Source organism: Mugil cephalus, chromosome 1 (genome assembly GCF_022458985.1).
Source record: "Mugil cephalus isolate CIBA_MC_2020 chromosome 1, CIBA_Mcephalus_1.1, whole genome shotgun sequence".
Taxonomy (NCBI): domain Eukaryota; kingdom Metazoa; phylum Chordata; class Actinopteri; order Mugiliformes; family Mugilidae; genus Mugil; species Mugil cephalus.
In genome coordinates, this window is record NC_061770.1 from 16,957,386 (window position 1) to 16,974,809 (window position 17,424).

Genomic DNA, 17,424 nt, shown 5'->3' on the forward strand with positions numbered 1-17,424 from the left:
AACCCCTCATTCAGACTCCACAAACAGTACTTTTAACCCTATTTTCCTTGGACCAATACGCATCTCGAAATTGGGGGACGGAGGCTGAGGTGTGGACGTCGTTTTCATAATTATTTGGCAATTAATAAACACAAATGACCTACACTTTCACACGGGATAACTTAATGGCTAAATTCATAATTACTAATTGATATTCTGACTTGACTAAACTAAAATTGCAAAACGCTTCTCGTGAACCTAAAATTACACGGTGCGGAGAAGTTACTGAGAAGAATCCAGGACGCGCGCTGTACCTGGATGTAGTCTGGTACCCCTGTGCTGTCCATCCGACTGGCCACGTTGACCGTGTTCCCCCAGATGTCATACTGCGGCTTCCTGGCACCGATCACACCTGCTACCACAGGCCCCATGTTCAATCCTGAGGAAAAAAAAAAAGTCACCTGACTGTGAAAAATCATATTAGTTTTTAATATGAATCTCCTTTTTAACCCTTTATGGGACGAGGAACCGCATATGGAAAATCCGCCACACATTTTAAATTGCGTCCCTGTGCCTCTCAGTGAGGTTTAGAAGCATGTGGTTTTCATTCAGACAATTAGAGAAGATCAAGGAAACATTCTCAGGTAAAATCAGGGTCAAATGAGGTCCACCTCTGCATGAACCCGGAGAATAACCGCTTTATTAGGGACAATGAAGAAGTGACAATGTGCATGTTGACAAGTGTCTGAATCAGCACTTATGTTGTAATGGTCTAAATGCATGTTTACATGTGTTTAAGGGCAAAGAAACCTTGATTTTCTCCATAAAAAAAAAATCACAAAATGTTCAACCTGTTCACTCCTTCTTTTTTTTGGATACAACATGACCCTACGATAACACTAGGGTTGAAATTTAGAATTTGCAGGTATTTCAATGAGTGCCCTATAAAGGGTTAAGGCCTTAGCCGAACAAAAGCCAATCCAAGAAATTATCAGTAGACGTTTCAAAATCTATTTCGGCCTCTGTCCAGCCTTACCTATCTTCATCTGGAAGTTGTTGAAGGAGTGCTCGTTGATGTATTTCATCTGCTCTCTGAGTCTCATGGCGTAGTCGGCCAAAGCCAGGATGTGTGAGCGGCCCTCTCTGTCGTAGGTGGAGTCGTTGAGGCCGGAGGCTGCCATGTAGGTGGAGCCGATGGTTTTGATTTTCTCCAGTTGACGGAACCTCTCCTCACTTATGATCTAGTGGTGCGTAAGCGGTTGTACGCAAGGAGGGGGAAAAGAGAGAAAACAACACTTCAGCTACAGCTTATTTTTCCATCTTAAACACTTCATCCAGTAAATATTACCACATTAACTTTGACTGCATAATTTTCTCACCTCATCAAAGTCTGCGATGATCTCATTGAGCAGCCGGAGACACTCCACTCCCTCGTTGTTCGCTTCCAGCTCCACGTAGAACTCTGAGAAGTTGCTAATGGAGGCAAACATGACAGCGACGCATTCGCACGACTGGTAGTACAACTCGTCGTTCCGACGCTCCCTGGCGAGGAAGTGGGCGGCCACGTCCTTGGGCAGGATGTTGTGGAGGAGGCGGCGGTTGTACGCCTGCAGCTCCTCCATCTCCTCCTTCTCCTCTGTGGCCTGAAGAGGGACAGCAAGAGTAGTGGCGATTAGTCACGCTGTCAGGTGACTATTACTCACAGAACACATTTATGTCACAGAGGGGGAAAAAAAATAAAATCTAATGATGGTTGAATTCCACTCAGCTCCCTCAGTGTCAGTCTGGATGCTGGGTAACTAACTAACACGCTGGCATATACAGAATAGAGCCATTGTTAATGTTATTCCTAACCCCATGTCCAAAAAGCGAAGCTGGAACAAGGGCAAATGGACTTATTGTGTTTCTCAAAAACATTTCCCCATTCATCCAAGTAATTTTTCAGCTCTAAATGAGGAGTTGGGGTTTTATTAGTAACATCTGTGGGTGGTGTCCACCTAAAACAACTAACTACTTAGCTGTAATCGGAGGAACCTGTTTTGAATCTGCTTTCTTCTCCAGTAAATAGCTCTATAACGACACAACAGCCAGAGACTCCGGCCACAAGGTGTGAACAGGGTTGGAAGTTTTTTTAGATGTAACATGATGAACTATATGCACTGCACGCATGTCCACTGTGAAAAAAACAACTCTTCATTCACCTGCAGCTTCCAGAGGAAGTCAAGGCGAGCAGTGGACTCCACCTGCTGGCCGTGCAAGTAGAGAGCCAGAACGAAAACCGTCAAGATGACGGGAGTCATGACCTTTAGGGACACCTTCTTCACCACACTCTCCGGGCTGTGGAGGGACAGAGGAGGCATGAGCGAGCGTCTCGCACGGGAAAACAAATAATACTGTAACGTACAGTGAAAACTGCTCACCACTGTTGCTCAGTTTCATTGAAACCAAATCTGGAAAATGGAAAAGAGAAAGTCATGCATCCAAATCGTTGTGAGTCACTGAGATGAGGAACTACTAAACATCAAAAACAACTTACAGAGGCAGGGAATCGTTAACAGGTGGTAATTGCCTGAGGACAAAATGAGAACATAATCAAAAAATAGGACTTAACATTAGAAAGTAGGTCTTGTACGATCAGAAGCTTATCATAAAAAATTAGGCCAATTCCAACCTGAACCAGAGAGTTGTGACACATAAGCTATTCAGGTTGGGAAAGAGTGAGATTATGGGTTTGTGTGAGTGTGTGCGTCTGTTTGTGTGTTTTTGGCCGGGGACTCACAGGGAGTTGACAAAGACCAGCAGGTCCGCATTGTCAAACAGGGCCACCTGAGGCCACTCCACCAGCAGGAGGAATGTGAGCTGGATGAGCAGCATCAGAGCCAGTTTCCCTATGCTGCTGATGTGAAGGAACACGGAGCAGGCCAGCAGGGTCAGCAGTACGCTGTAGCTGAAATACTGCAGCACGGAGGAGGAAGGAAGGTTTAGGGTGAATATTCAAACATCCTCTTCATGTCCACTGAAAAACAAATATGCACACAAGCGGAATCGGCGCGCACCTGCACTTGTGCGCGTACACAAAGGCAAACACACGTAAATGACACGTGTAATGAGACGTTATGGGACTGACCTCGGGGAAATGGCAGGGCATGGCCTGACTGGAACACAGAGTCAAACCGTCCTCTGCCGTCTTGGTCAGGTTGTGCAGCAGGCACAAAGTCGCTGATGTGTTCAGCTCCTTGGACACACAGTCCATCAGTCCTTCTCTGCTGCAGGTAAACTGGTACAAAAAAAAAAAAGAAATGCAAGAAGGACACAGATGTTATTCTGAAACATAAATTGAATGATGGCAGAAACCATTAGCATTGGCTTTAGGACGTCAAAAGCATTATCCCTGTTTATGGATGCTTAATATTTTGTTCCAATAACATCCCTGTATATCAGCCATGTGCCTTCAAAAATCCTTAGGGCCTTTTGTTAGTCACTGTTTTTGACAGAGCCATGTTGCGCACAAAAGTACTGTAGGTACATAATATAAGAGCAAAACTAATGTGGAAACTGTGATCAATGCATAACATTCCAGACGCAGAGAAAGCAGCTGCTAAACTGGGCGAGCACAACTTTGAAAACTCTCTTGCCCAGTTTGATGCCAGTTCTTGCAACTGAGAGATCAGTCAAAGGAGGGGACAGCCCTGCAGGCAGCCAATCAAATGTGTGGGCCGGCATAAAAAAAGCTTGAACACGGAAAGTGACACACAAGTCACAAAACTAGAATGTAAGATATTTACATTTAATGCTGATATTTTACTTTTACCCCTTTGTAACTGTGTTAAACATGATGATGGTTAAAAATAGACCCTATTTCTACAACCCCATCTGTCACAGTGACGGATTATGATTAATTGCAGCCGCCAATTATAGCGCCCCCTCAGGCAAATTGGTCTAATTTTAAAACCGAGATGGTTGCAGAATTTCTTCAGGTGTGCGATCGTCAGCGTCATCTTTGTGAGGTCGACGTGTACGATAGGTTCGCGGTAGGGCAGAAGAATGCCGCTGAGGCAGGCATCTCCCCCTGACTTCACTGTTTTGGGGCGCAAACGTGACAAAATAAAAAAAAACGGCGGCCCCTACCATGTTAGCAAAAGAAGAGATGAAGAGGAGGAGGATGGTGAAGACGGCCACCAGCGTGCTGTTTGCTCGAGACTGGACTATTTTCTTGGTTACTGTCTGCAAGGCAGCTGGGAAGAGCTTTGACACGGGCAGCAGGGAGGAGATGAGATAAGAGAGAGTTAATGCCATTAGTGATGTGGGCCGAAGACATGTAATAACGACTCTTATCCGAGGACGTGAGCGGCCGTGCGTTTCTTACTTTGATGCAGGAATAGATGGCGCAGATGAAGAGGATGTTGGTGTGGATGATGAAGACGCTGGTGTAAAGGCCGAGCATAAGTGTTGTTCTGTGGAAGAGAGGAAAACTCATTAAGATGTGCAGCTCCTCGTAAACTAATCAAGATCAAGTTTCCCATCAGCAATTCAGTATAACGCGAAGAAGCAACTTCTCAGTGAGAGGCACTTACTTTGGGAAAATGATAACCTGAATAAAACAGATAAAACAGAAGACCATAAGCGTGCAGGCCACGTATCCCCCGAAACGATCATCAACCTTTTTGGAGTACTGAGAACAGAGAATCAACGAGAAATTAGTCGCACTGCGGACGGGTTTGAGAACAAAGAGACGATTGAGTTTATTTCACGGGGAAGTTTGGTGAAATTCAAACTCTCGCTGACCTTTTTCTCGAGGTCAGCAGTCTGAAAAGTGAGCAGGAACTTCTTGACGTGATCTTTCCTCAGCTGGTCAATGCTGCGTGCGTCGATGGCCCGTCCCAGAAACTCGTCCACCTCATCCTCCGGGTTCAGGGTCTCCTGAGCACAGCGACTGCGAGGCAGATGGAACAATAGGTCACTGTGCGCCGCGTGTCCATGTCTCTGTGAATGTGCACGTCAGGGAACTGGCCTACGCTGCGACAGGCAGGGTGAATCAGAGCTAATGTGGCGTTAGTGCCATGTTGGACCCGACTGTATAAAACCAACAGTGGGCCCTAAAGTTAACTGCTGAGAAAAACTAGGGATAAAACACTCACTTTTCTTTGCTGGATGCAGCATCTATGCCCTGAGAAAAACAAAAACAGAATGAAATTGAAAACAAAAGCAGTGAAGAAACAGCAATAAAAGAGTCACTATTGTGTAGCTACAGTGCAACTGAAAAATAGACAGAGACTCAGACATCTGCACAGTTAATCCCTGTGAGCCAGACTGATGTTTTAATTAATGCTCGGAGGCTTCAAATTACACCCTCTTTGCCCCTAGGGCTCAAGCCCTCTGAGATGGAGAGGACAAAAGGAGGAGGAGAGGAAAGGAATGTCGGAAAGAAAAGGAAATTAGACTTCTTAGAGAGAGGAGGGAGGGAGGAAGTGTGAGAAAGTGTGCGAGCGAGAGGGAAAACGTCTGCAGCTGTAGCCTCATCAGATGAAGCATAAGAAGAACTAGGGCTCCCTGGGACTGTGGCGACTCCTGTTCGTTGGACGCAAACACATCAATACATCTTCTCACATTCACAAATGTTCTTTTAAGCTTACGCCACATTTGTGTACATATTTGTCCCAATATAATATTCATAGTCAGAGGGAATATTTCAAGGGTAGATTCGGTTAGTCATTCTAGCGGCTCTACGTGGCTGCACTTAGCCGCAACTATTGCGCAAGTGTGATACCACACTAGCACTAGCAGCACAGAATTAAGTTTTTTTTTAATCACACTATGACTATTTTAACTTCATTCTGACTTAATAATGTACGTAATAAGATAGCAAAGAGTTTTTTTTGGAATACTGGGAAAAGTTAGAGATATACTGGACCACAAAACATTATATGCTCACTGGTATTAGCATATTTAGATTATTTAGATTTAGATTTACTGTGTGGAAGTTTGGGGGAAACACTAACAAAAGCGATCTACAAACAATATGCACACTGTTTTTAAAGTCGCATGCACTTAAATTTAGGGATTTGGTGGAATTATAATCTACCTCCTTATAATATACAAAACATGTTCATGGACAAAAGAAGGGGGTTATAATCTCAGAGGGAATTTAAACTTTAAACACTGAAAAGCATGTGCATATGCGTTTGTGGGGTGATTTTTTGCACTGGGAAGAAAACAATGAATGATGACGCATTAATACTGACAATGGGTGGGGCAAGATAAACTTACCCCCACTCCTTTTCAAACATTGACAGTGATTTATGTCACTTATTGAAAGCATTATTATTTTTCTGTCTTTTGTTTCTTATTCAATTGTTTATGCATTTGATACAGTTCTTTTCTTTTGAATGTTCAAAATAAATAAATAAAACTAAAACTAAATATTGAGATGATTGGGTCACCAAAGTTAAACTGAATTCATCCTCCATGGACACACAGTAGTATACCTGCACAATATTTCACGTTGAATCATGCAGTTTTTCGGGTATTACAAGGATCCACAGGTGACTGTCCATATGCTCCAAGTGTGACAAAAACTAAAGATTTTGCCCAGTAACATATTCCGGTAAGTCAAGTGTAGCCTGACAATGTACCCTTGACACTTTAAGGACCATGACGGCATCTATCATTAAGGCTGCATGATCCACTTAGAAATTATATTAGTGCCTTGGCTTGGAGAGAGAGGAGAAGATGACACGGAAAGACATGCATGGAAAAGTAGTGAGGGTATCGGGCACAAGCTTAATTGCTCACCATCTTCTTGTAGACTTTGGACTCCTTGTTTCTGGAGAAAGATCTGTCGGGCACCCAGCGCGGCATCAGTCCCTCCGCGGAGTTTGCACGTGCTCGCTGCATCTTAGCCATCATGGCTTTCTCCTCTTTCTGGAAGTGAAGAAAACCCCACCAGGGCACACGCTTTGACAAACATCGTCTATGCTGAAGTATGCTGCTGGTGTGATTTTGCTTTGAAGAGCTCAAGCAGATGACGTGTGTGTTGGTTTGACATGCGTGGACTAACCCTTTTCTGGCTACAGCCGAGCACCAAAAAGGTTTCGATGTTGTTCTCCTTCAGGTAAGCATTCCTCTCTCCTCCGAACCCCGGCTCCACCTCGTAGTCTCCGTTCAGGTACTGAAGCGTGGCTTTGGTGATGTGGATGCGCCTACACATACACACACGCACAACAAAGACATGGTGAGTCCAAAATGACATACAGCAGCCTACTCCAGTGCAGCAGCAGGTAGAGATAGGGGGGACCTACCCAGCCTTTCCCCCAGCCTCCATTTGGTTGGCGAGCGTCACGTCATTGGACCAGACGTCGAACTGCCACTTCCGCAGGCCCAACACCCCGCAGTGCACGCGCCCACTGTGGATACCCACCCTCATGTTCACGTTCACGCCCGTCACCTCTCTCACCAGCCTGCAGATAGTACATATAGATTTTGTCGTCCAAAAAAATCCCCACACACATTTACCTTCACGCGTCTCTTCGCAGCAAAAGCGTGACACGTGCACTCAACCTTCAGATAAATATTACTACTCAACCTTCAGGGTGTGTTGATCTTGGTGTGTGAGCTGCATTAGTGTGTGTTTCACTCACGAGATGGCCTCAATCATGTCTACTCCCATCTCTACGCAGCAGTGGGCGTGGTCGGCCCGGGGCTCGGGCAGCCCCGACACACAGTAGTAGCAGTCCCCGAGGATTTTAATGCGCAGGCAGTGGTTCTCCTGCAAAGCAGAGACACGGAGCAAAATGTAAAATATGACACTCTCTAATGCGCAGCATGCTCATGTGAAATATAGGGCTTTTTATGCATAATTTAGATGACTCATCAGTCTCAGGATGGCCTAATTGGTGTGTTACACAATGCTTAAGTAACCCCCTCGCCCCCACCACCACCACCACCACCACCACCATCAACAAGTACATCATGTTGGCTTTGTCATACCAACAGTAAAGGCTACAGACTGCTACGGTTATATAAGAGGTGGCGGTTTGGCGCTCTGCTGTGAAAATGGCGGCAGCAGGTGCCGGCGCTCACCGAGGCCAGCTTGTCGAAGCGGGCGAACAGCTCGTTCAGCGTCATGACCAGCTCCTGGGCCGTGCACTGAGACGCCAGGCTGGTGAAGCCCTCGATGTCCGCGAACAGTATGCTGCAGGACGAGGGGGGGGAAGGAAGACAAAAGGAGGACAGAGAATGAGATCAATCAATAAAGTATAGAGTGAGTTAGCATGGTCTAGCGCCTCCCTCACCCCCTCCCTCACCCTGTCCCTCCTCACTGACCAGCTGACATGAGACAGAGAGAGAGAGGGAGAGGGGAGAGAGGCAGACATTTGTCCAGCTTTGGCTCTCATCATCTAAGCCAATGTGGGTCACCTCCTCCTCCAGCCCTTCCCCCTGAGAACCCCCCCCACCCCCCCCCACCCCCCCCCCCCCCCCCCCCACCCCCACCCCCCTCCCTCCTCAGTCCCCCTGTCTGCATGCCTTTCATTGCTAACTTTTGATAGTACCGAAAGGCGAGGATAAACAACACTACGGACAGCAGTTCCAGCTGAAAGCGACAGATGGCGCTGTGGGTCCCCCGAGTTCATGCACTGAGAGAGACGCGACCCTTAATTACAGCGGCCCAGAGCTCGTCTGTGTCTCCCATCATGACCGAGAGGCTGTGAGCAATTACGTATTCGGACAAATTCATCCAGATTGTAAACAAACCCCATTTTCTCACTTACTGGTAAAGTGGTGGTGTTTTCCGTTACAGTGGACGGGGGAGCTTGACATTTTCATTTAGTCATAATTTAAGATTTTTGCTCTCAAATGTCACTTAAACCTTCTTTTCTGGTGAAGAAATAGACCCATCATAAAGTGAGAGGACAGCACGGCCGTGGAAATTACACTTTAGAGAAGCCGCTGCAGTCTGGGCGAAGATATCACTAGGAGCAAGTTTAATTTATTTTTAATCAAGTAAATTACATGTTTGCCTCTTTACACAGCATAAATAATAAGAGGACTGTTAATGGTTAAGCGCCACCAAAACATAAAGAACATATTTGTTGTTTAAAGCTATTAAAAAAACAGAACATCCATTTGGGACAAAGGCAGCAGGTTTTAGTCTTGTGTTACATTTGGATAACGGATAGCTCGTGTAAGTTCACACCTTGTAGTTGCAACAGATTATTCCACTAAGTGCATCACCTGTACCTATTTGGGTCACCTCCAACAGGAGACCTGTGCTCATTTCATATCACCGCCGCCGCCGTCACCGTCCGCTGCACCACAAATGGAGCAGCACTTGCTGGACTCAACTGTGGGCTCACGTAGGGAGAGCCACCTGTTGAACTGACTTATTCCCACTACAGAGGTGAAATTGAGTGGCGAAAACTGACACAGAGGTCCCGCAAACTTCAAGTCTGCCTCCCGCTGTGTGTTATGGAAAGCACAGCAGTTCGCCCAAGTCTATATCGTTACTGCAGCCGGCGCTGTCAGCGTCAATAAACAACAACATGCATAATACATGCTGTCAGGGAAATAGCTGTTGGAGTGACTCTGTAACTGTCAGTGGAGTGAGGTCAAAGCCACCGGTGCAAGCTGTGACAGCGAAGTAGGCAGGCGCTCCAACGTCTTCTTCTGCATTTATCTGTCTGTGCTTACCTAACATTGTCGTGCTTCTGGATGTAGATCTTGTGGAACATCATATCTTCCTTCTTGGCATTGATATCGGCCTTCATCTCCATGGCAACGTGCCTTGGCAGCACTGACAGCAGTAAGCGCTCCTGAGAGAGAGATAGAGGCAGAGGAAGAGAAAATAACAGCGAGAGAAATTTAAGAAAGAGAGACAGAGAGAGAGAGAGAGAGAGAGAGAGAGAGAAAGAGAAAGAGAGCCCATTCATTTTCAAAATCTTTCTGCTGTTAGAGTCCTCAGTGAGTCACCCTGAGTTCCCATCTGCGTGGGAATGTGAGAGGAGAGCGGAGATGCGTGTTATACTCCAGAACATATTGCTGACCTCGAAAACAGAGACAAACAAATGAGACCAGAAAATGGAGACTCCCATTTGTTGCTCTTTTGCATCCGTGCATGTGCTCTCCTCCCAGGCGTGGGCACGGCGCGCCGTTCATAATTTGCCTGAACCTGCAGCCGATCGCTTTGCGTGTGCGCGTACCTGCTGCTGGTTTTCCCTCTGCAAGTGCAGTCTGGCCTGGATGTATCCTCTCGTCTCCTGGAAGGCTTGCCTCTGGGAGACCTCAGCGGGGTAGTGTGTACAGATCCCGATCATGTTAGTGCACAGGAAGATCAGCACGTTGGCACTGATCTGGAAACACACAGACGCACACAAACGCGGTGAAAAAAAAGTATCAAGTTTGCTGCGGTTATGTCACAAGAATACAGTAAACTCTGTCTGACCTGGGTGAGGTCACTTCGTGAAATTGATAACGCGTTGTGTCATAGGAATTAAAGCAAGGCGAAAAAATTCCTCAAACGTCTGAGGGGCCATTAGATGTGATCTGGTTAGAGATGACAAGCATGGCCTAAGATGCCTGAACGGAGACCCGTGAAGACTTGGCGACGCCAGTCTATCTTTTCGAGCCTTAGTGTTTACAGTGCATGTGGAATCTATTCAAAATGGATGCTTTTGTTGAAAGCCATAAAACATATGGCGTGACCCAACTAACAGCTTTTTCTTATCAAAGTGAAGCAACAATAGCGTGAAGCAGACAGACGGGCCAGGTTTCGTGCAATACTTGCGGCGTATCTGAATGTGCGGCTTTAGCGAGAGGCATGAGCAGCCGTTAGCGTTAGCTTTCTTGTGTGTACCCAGCGCCGTGAGTTGAACAATGGGGTTTCGAGAATGCAGTGCACAATCTGTGTAACATTATCTGTGGCTTGAGCAAATTAAGTTTCGCTATAGCGTACAGTTAGCTTTGTGGGGTCGTTGACCTTAAAGACATTGCTCCGTGCTGCTACAGTCTCTCTCTCTGTGTGTGTGTTCGCCTGTGTGTGTTTTTTTTTTTTTTTGTTGTTTTGCTTTTTTCGGATGCGTGTGCGGTACGTTGCAGTTTGAGTCTGTTAGTGATTTCTCTTCTCACTAGTCCAGAGCCAAGACCGAACATCAGTAATGGAGCCTTGAGCCGTGGACTTCCCCTCCGCTCAGAAACACACGGGCATGCGCACACACACGTCCTCTCTATGTTCAGAAACACACTCCGGCCTGGGAAAGTCACTTGACCCATGACCGGGAGCACAGAGTGTTTCCTCTGAAGATGATATCATCAATAATGAGAAAAAGACATGCAGGGACAGTCGGCGCATTTAAGCGCTGTCTTAACAGCAGCATTACAGCTAAACTCGGCGGCTGAAACATCGCAACGGCGGTACCAGTATGTCGGCTGGTATGTTGCCAAACCAGTGTGTATTTCTGTGCAGGCTCGTCGTTAGCGTTTATCAGAAAGATGGCAGATAAGAGATGCAGTACAGAGGAGACAGAGGATCATTATCTGTGTACATACATAGACGGCATATTTTCAGGGATGTGAGCTACAGGAGTGTCAGAACTCCTGTAGAATCGCCTCAACGTTAAGTAGACGAAAACGCGGCCCCAAACATGCGTAGTGATGGCAGCTTTTAACACCGTTTACACTTGATACACACGGGCTTGCCATTTGTTGTCACAACAAGATGGGGTTAATCTAACAGCCTGTGCTTGAAACAGAACACCAGTGCCACGGGACAGTGGCAGGCAAATTCCACTCTGTGTGTATTATAATACAGAGTCTGCGGAAGCCTCCCATCCCTCCTCAAAATAAATGGCTGAACTAGATCATAAACACACAGATGGTTCACAGGTGCCGAGGCAACAGCACCTCTGAATAATTCGGCAAATGCCATTCCCTGACGTAGCGGAAGCCCCCGCATTAATCGGGGACCGAAAACAGAAAAGCGCAAAATATATCCTCCCTCATAAATTCATGAGGATATTCAGCCTTGTACATATATAACAGAGTTCCCTCAAACATTTTCTGAGAAAGAATATGAATCACTTCTTCTTAAAGTCTTTGAAGCAGGATGATAGAGAATAGCTGATCAGTCAACTCTCAAGGACTCATATCAAAGCCGTCAAGATGTGCGAGGCATCTCATCGGCGGGCTAATCAAGATAAGGTGTGCGACGAGAACATCCACTCATGTTCTTTACATGACTGGCCACATAATTGTCCTCTAAGTGCTACATTGAATTTGTGCCGCACCATCGCTCAGTTGGTGATTTGCCTATTGTGTTCATAAATCACTGATGGGCCGGGGTTTCCAGATAAGCCCTGTGTCGCATCGTTATAGGCAATCGCTTGAGACCTGACACTCCGGTCTTCAGCGGCTCTGATACGACCTGATCGCATTAATCCCAAACAGATGGCCCATAAAAGAAGGAGCCAGATAACTTGGTTTAGTGGCCTGTCTGAGATACCGGCCCACCTGCAGCTCCCAGGACCACACTGACTTCTCGGCCGTGCAATTAATCTGCATTCAGACAATTCATCTTCCCGTGTGAGGAAGTTTATTGATGGATTCAGCGGCCCACATTCAGAGTTTTGTGTACTTTTGTTCAACAGAAAAAGCACATCCTGTGTTTGAATGCTGTGTCGAATCTAATTGAGGGTGCAGCGCATGAGGCTATACATCACAATCAGGCATAACATTATGACCACCTTCCTAATATTGTGTAGGTCTCCCTTGTGCCTCCAGAACAGTAGTCTGACTCATCAGAGAATGGACATGGTCCTACTGAGGGTGTCCTGTGGTGTCTGGGTACAGAAGTTTGTTAGTGGGGGCCTTTGAGTCCTACGGGTTGAAGAGAGGGGGCTCTGTGGATCAGACTTGTTCTAGTGCATCCAATTTGGGATCTAGTGAATTTCGAGGCCAGGTCCTTGTGCTGCTTTTCATGTTTTTTTTTTTTGTTTGTTTTTTTGTAGTTCTTTAACTGTTGTTGTGTGTGTATCTGTGTCAGGGTGCTGGGGATGGCTGCTGCCATCAAGGAGTGTCATTGCCTGGTCTGGTGTAGGCGTGTGGTACATGTCTTAGTAACATCCACACAAATGCCAGGTCCAAAAACTTTTCCATGAAAACATTGAATTGTCACAAGACGGTCAATGTTATTTACTTCTGATGTCATAATGTTATGGCTGATCGGTGTAAATAGGAACCAGTCGGCTCAGGTGTTCCACTCAGAACTAAAACGAAAAAAGATTTTAACTGTTTAACCAAGTGAAAACTATTTAAACTTGCAAAAGCACAAAAAATATCTAAAAAAGCTCCACTCAGGTTCAGTGCTATTAGAGCCTCAGCTGACAGTGCAAGAGTTTGCCATCTACGTCGTAAATGTCGTAAAACACGATGAAAATAGGTTGTGTTAATGCCAAGTTATATGCTTGGTCACCGCATGATCTCGGGATTAGACGCATTCACAAAAGCTTTTAAACAAATCTTGCGCGTGAGCTTTGCAGCAGTGTGTGTGCGTGCGTGTGTGTGTCTTTGGACAGGCAGCTCTTTGATCCTAAAGCTTGTTGTGTCTGTTGCTGGACCTTTATCACCCAGGCCTGCAAATCCAGCACAGATGCAAGGCTGACACTGATCCCTCTCCACACAGCGATGCGGTGCGAAGAGGGCAGAAGCAGCTCCTCTCCATTAGCGCGATGCCACTCTCTTCATTAGCACTGATCTGGACTTAGTGTATCTTCCGCCGATCTCTCCTGACCGTTCCTCCCGCAGACTGCTGGCTCTCAGAGATGATCCTCGCTCAACATTTACTTAAGCAGGAACCCTGGGCGGCGAAGTTAAAAGGAGTCCAAACATTGGCTTATAAGGTGCGGCTCATGGCAAGGTGCTTTATAAAGTAAGGCAGAAGGATAGCATGTCAACGAACAAATGAAGAAAGGGGATGGAAAAGATTTCTGCTTGGCAAACACACAGCAAATCCATTTGGTCTTAAATAATATCCCAGCGGACAAATTCCCTCAAGTAAAAGCACGCACGACTGTTCAAATTCTGAAAGGCTATTATCCAGTTATTTACAGACCAAACTAATACAGCATCTGATATGTCCTATCAGTCAATAAAACACATTTTCCTCGATATTTTATCTGCTGTGGTAAATGCGCGCGTTTCGTCATGCATCTTCAGCGGAGGCTGCTGCAGAAGCTCAGTCCGTGAGCGGAGCTGAGGTGGTCACACGTTGACGAACTTCCATAAGCCGATAATCAAAGATACACGTTGAATGCCACTGGTGTAAAGGGCGCATACAACAAATGTTTGGCTTCGCTCAGGAATATCTGAAAAAAGGACTGAACTGAAAGAGAAGTTCAGGCGCTAACCCCGAGCTCCACAAAAGCTGATGTTTAAACTTTAAAAAGGCCAGAGTGCTATATCCCATAAGTCAACACAGAGACTCCTGGGACACGGACTGTTGTTGACATGGGGGGCTACTCTGGAGCACATGACCTTTGATAGGCATCTGGAGCTTTTAAAACCCGAACGTCGAAGCTCAGTCGCACACGGCTCATCGTGGCCAGTGCCAGAACGGTAAAAATAGACAATACTATGAGACTTTGTTGCGCTAGTCTTGATCTAATCGGGGGCTACTATGATGTGTCATTAGTAACATAAGCTATTCCTTATAAAGATAAACGCTGCAGAGTCAGGAGGTGCCTGTCTTTGCCATCTTGGGCTCCTGCCATCTGGAACTGAGGCTCTGTTTTTGTCATGAGTTGGGCCAAACCAAAATTGGTCTCAGGCGACCGCCGAGGGCCGTAAAGTAATCTTTGTGAAACACTGAAGCGAATTCCGCATAGCTAAACGGAGCTGGACACAGGGATACAGATCCTGAATTAATGCTTAGGCGAGTAAAATTTGAGCACGAGAAAAATCTCCCAGCCGTCCAAGGATCACCGGGTAAAACAAGCTCTAACCGCCGGCTTAAACTGCCCACTCAATCTCTCTAACAAATTGTTCTTCGAATCAAAAGATTACAAAGCTCTTTTTTTTTTCCTCATCTCTATAATAGTTCAACCCTTAATTTATTCTTGCCTGGCTGAAATTCCAGTTAGCGTCACATCACTGTGCCTGGTTGAGGACAATATTTGGTCATGATTTAATTCTTTTTCTCATGCCACTGTATCTGTATTTACCTTCAGAGCACCAGGACGGTCATGAAGAAAAGCTCAAAGGATAAAAATTGTCAGTGACAGGAAGTGACTTTGATAACTTTGGCAAAACTGGACACAGATAGAAAAGATTCTTTGTTGCATTGTTATTTGTTATTTGAGTTATTTGAGCTTTAAACAAGGCCTTTCCCTTAGGCAAAGCAAAGAGGCGTTTCTCTTTACATATTAGTTTCTTGTGGCTATGTTACATCTATGACAATTATCACTGTGCTCTCCTTCCTAGGTTTTCTGTCTCCAACGGCTACAAATAACCCGAAGCTTTGAAGGGTTATTTGTACTTTGCTTGACCTGTTCCTGCAGATTTAATTGGTTTTAGTTTGAGTTACTGCTGAATTTCTGCTGAATTTATCCAAATAAAAAAAAAAAAAAAACAGAAACAAATAGATGTCAAACTCACACTGACTGAAAACTCAATGTTTATGCCGTGTGTTTGTAGTATTTAACGTCTGAGTGCTGTGTTTTAAATGTCGTTCTCCACTTGGTATCTGTAAACCAGAAAGTGATTCTTTTTATGCACAAACTGGACTTTTTCTTGTATTTTTCTTAAAGAGATTTATACGAAACTGACAAACAAAGACGGATTAACCACTACAAACTCTGGATTTATTTGTGAACATTTCACTACAAGATCAGCATCCTAATGTCTGCCATATTTGGTATTTCGACTGGGAAAATATACAAATAACCAAACAACCAAAAAGTTAAAATATGTATTAATAATTGTTTATATTCTATCTTACGTCCACATCTAATTGCGTCCCCTATGTTTATGTTCAGTTTCTGATCATGGAACTAGTTTCTATACCTTATAAATGTTATTGTGATCTGATGCAGCAGGAGCACATTTTTATTTAGATACAGTAAATAGTGAACCACGGGAACAGTACTATAGAAGTGGGAACCATAAACCAGGAGGAAAAATAGAGCTACTTTCAAAGTTGTGATGCTACTAGTTGCTGTTTGTGAGTGGTCTTGGCTCCTCGTGGTCTGGGGGTCAGTGCTTGGCTGGAAAGCAGAAAGCGGGTGGGAGAGAGTGGGCAGGACTAGACACATCCCTCGCCTCCCCTCCCGTCCCCTCCCCTCCCAGCTGTGTCCTCACTAACCCTCCACTTCCTGCCCGCTAACACCCTCACATGCACAGCTGCAATTACAGCAGAGCAGCCGAAAGGAACACAAAATCTACTTAATTAGCCTAACCAACCAACCAGCCACATTAACTCCTCTGTTGGCCACTCTCCTTGATTTGTAAGCCTGGACCTTGAACTGTGTGAGCTAAACATCCAGGAATTCCCATTTCGGCTGCTATTGCGTCTCATTTAAAAGCACAACATTGAGCCAAGGCCACCATTTCACTTTGACAGAGGCCGACGTAACGCGAACATGTCTCCCAGGCCTTAGCGACTAAAGCAGGGTACCGTGTTTGTCTCGTACTTGAGTATGTTTTGCATTCTTCCAATAAAAGGGTCCAATCAAAGTACGAAAGGGTTTAGTTTCACTGTCCTCTTATATAAGCCTCCGCTAAGATTTCAGTTTTAACCGCTGTCCTTCCCTGTTCTGACACACACAACACACACACACAACACTGGCTTTTACTACAAAGCACACAGATCAATACTGGGACAAGAACAGGTTACATTTTAAACAGCAGCGGACACTCATCTTCCATGACTTGCTCAGTCAAGGATGAGCTGATACTGAACTCAAGCATGTAACACATCCGCCTCCTGGGCCAACTTCAGGACATGTCATGTGGCGTGTTTACGGACACTAATGCATAAGCTGCGTTTTACGAGAATAAAAGCACAGGTGTAGAGTTTCAGCGTATTCTCACAAAACAACAACATGAGCCGCCATTTGTCTCGATCTGACCATTTATTTATGGTGTCGTCCTGATCTTCTCTGCTCAGCAGGTGGAAAGCTAAAGTGATGCAGAAGTTCCAGCGGTAATACAGACCCTGCGTAGCTGCAATTTTCGTTTTGGATCAATAAAGAATCGGAAAAGTTAACTGAGGAGGTTTGGAGGTGCACTCGTGTTCGTTGACCTTAAAGTTAAAGTTAAAGTTCCAGCTGCCATTAGCTGGGTTTAGTTTAAGCTAAATAATCCGATTACAATGGGTTTAGAAGCTCAAATCGAATGAAAACGCTTCATATACACACCTCAATTGGAATAAACAGGCCCAAACCTAATTAAATTTCATTC

General features: G+C 45.4%; 1 protein-coding gene across 1 annotated transcript in view; it reads right to left on the reverse strand.

Moving 5' to 3' along the window:
* The window catches only part of LOC125019197 (adenylate cyclase type 6-like), a 31,728-nt gene that overhangs the window by 3,005 nt on the left and 11,299 nt on the right, over positions 1-17,424 (reverse strand). Inside the window, exons 4-23 of the mRNA XM_047603759.1 lie at positions 10,176-10,325; positions 9,667-9,788; positions 8,059-8,170; positions 7,617-7,744; positions 7,278-7,436; positions 7,037-7,178; positions 6,772-6,900; positions 5,118-5,146; positions 4,765-4,912; positions 4,554-4,651; positions 4,346-4,433; positions 4,108-4,224; positions 3,107-3,256; positions 2,759-2,934; positions 2,516-2,548; positions 2,400-2,429; positions 2,181-2,316; positions 1,359-1,622; positions 1,016-1,220; positions 294-418 (exon numbers count right to left, since the gene is read on the reverse strand). Coding sequence (XP_047459715.1) covers positions 294-418; positions 1,016-1,220; positions 1,359-1,622; positions 2,181-2,316; positions 2,400-2,429; positions 2,516-2,548; positions 2,759-2,934; positions 3,107-3,256; positions 4,108-4,224; positions 4,346-4,433; positions 4,554-4,651; positions 4,765-4,912; positions 5,118-5,146; positions 6,772-6,900; positions 7,037-7,178; positions 7,278-7,436; positions 7,617-7,744; positions 8,059-8,170; positions 9,667-9,788; positions 10,176-10,325 — 2,541 coding nt within the window. The remainder of the gene's footprint in view (positions 1-293; positions 419-1,015; positions 1,221-1,358; positions 1,623-2,180; positions 2,317-2,399; positions 2,430-2,515; positions 2,549-2,758; positions 2,935-3,106; positions 3,257-4,107; positions 4,225-4,345; positions 4,434-4,553; positions 4,652-4,764; positions 4,913-5,117; positions 5,147-6,771; positions 6,901-7,036; positions 7,179-7,277; positions 7,437-7,616; positions 7,745-8,058; positions 8,171-9,666; positions 9,789-10,175; positions 10,326-17,424) is intronic.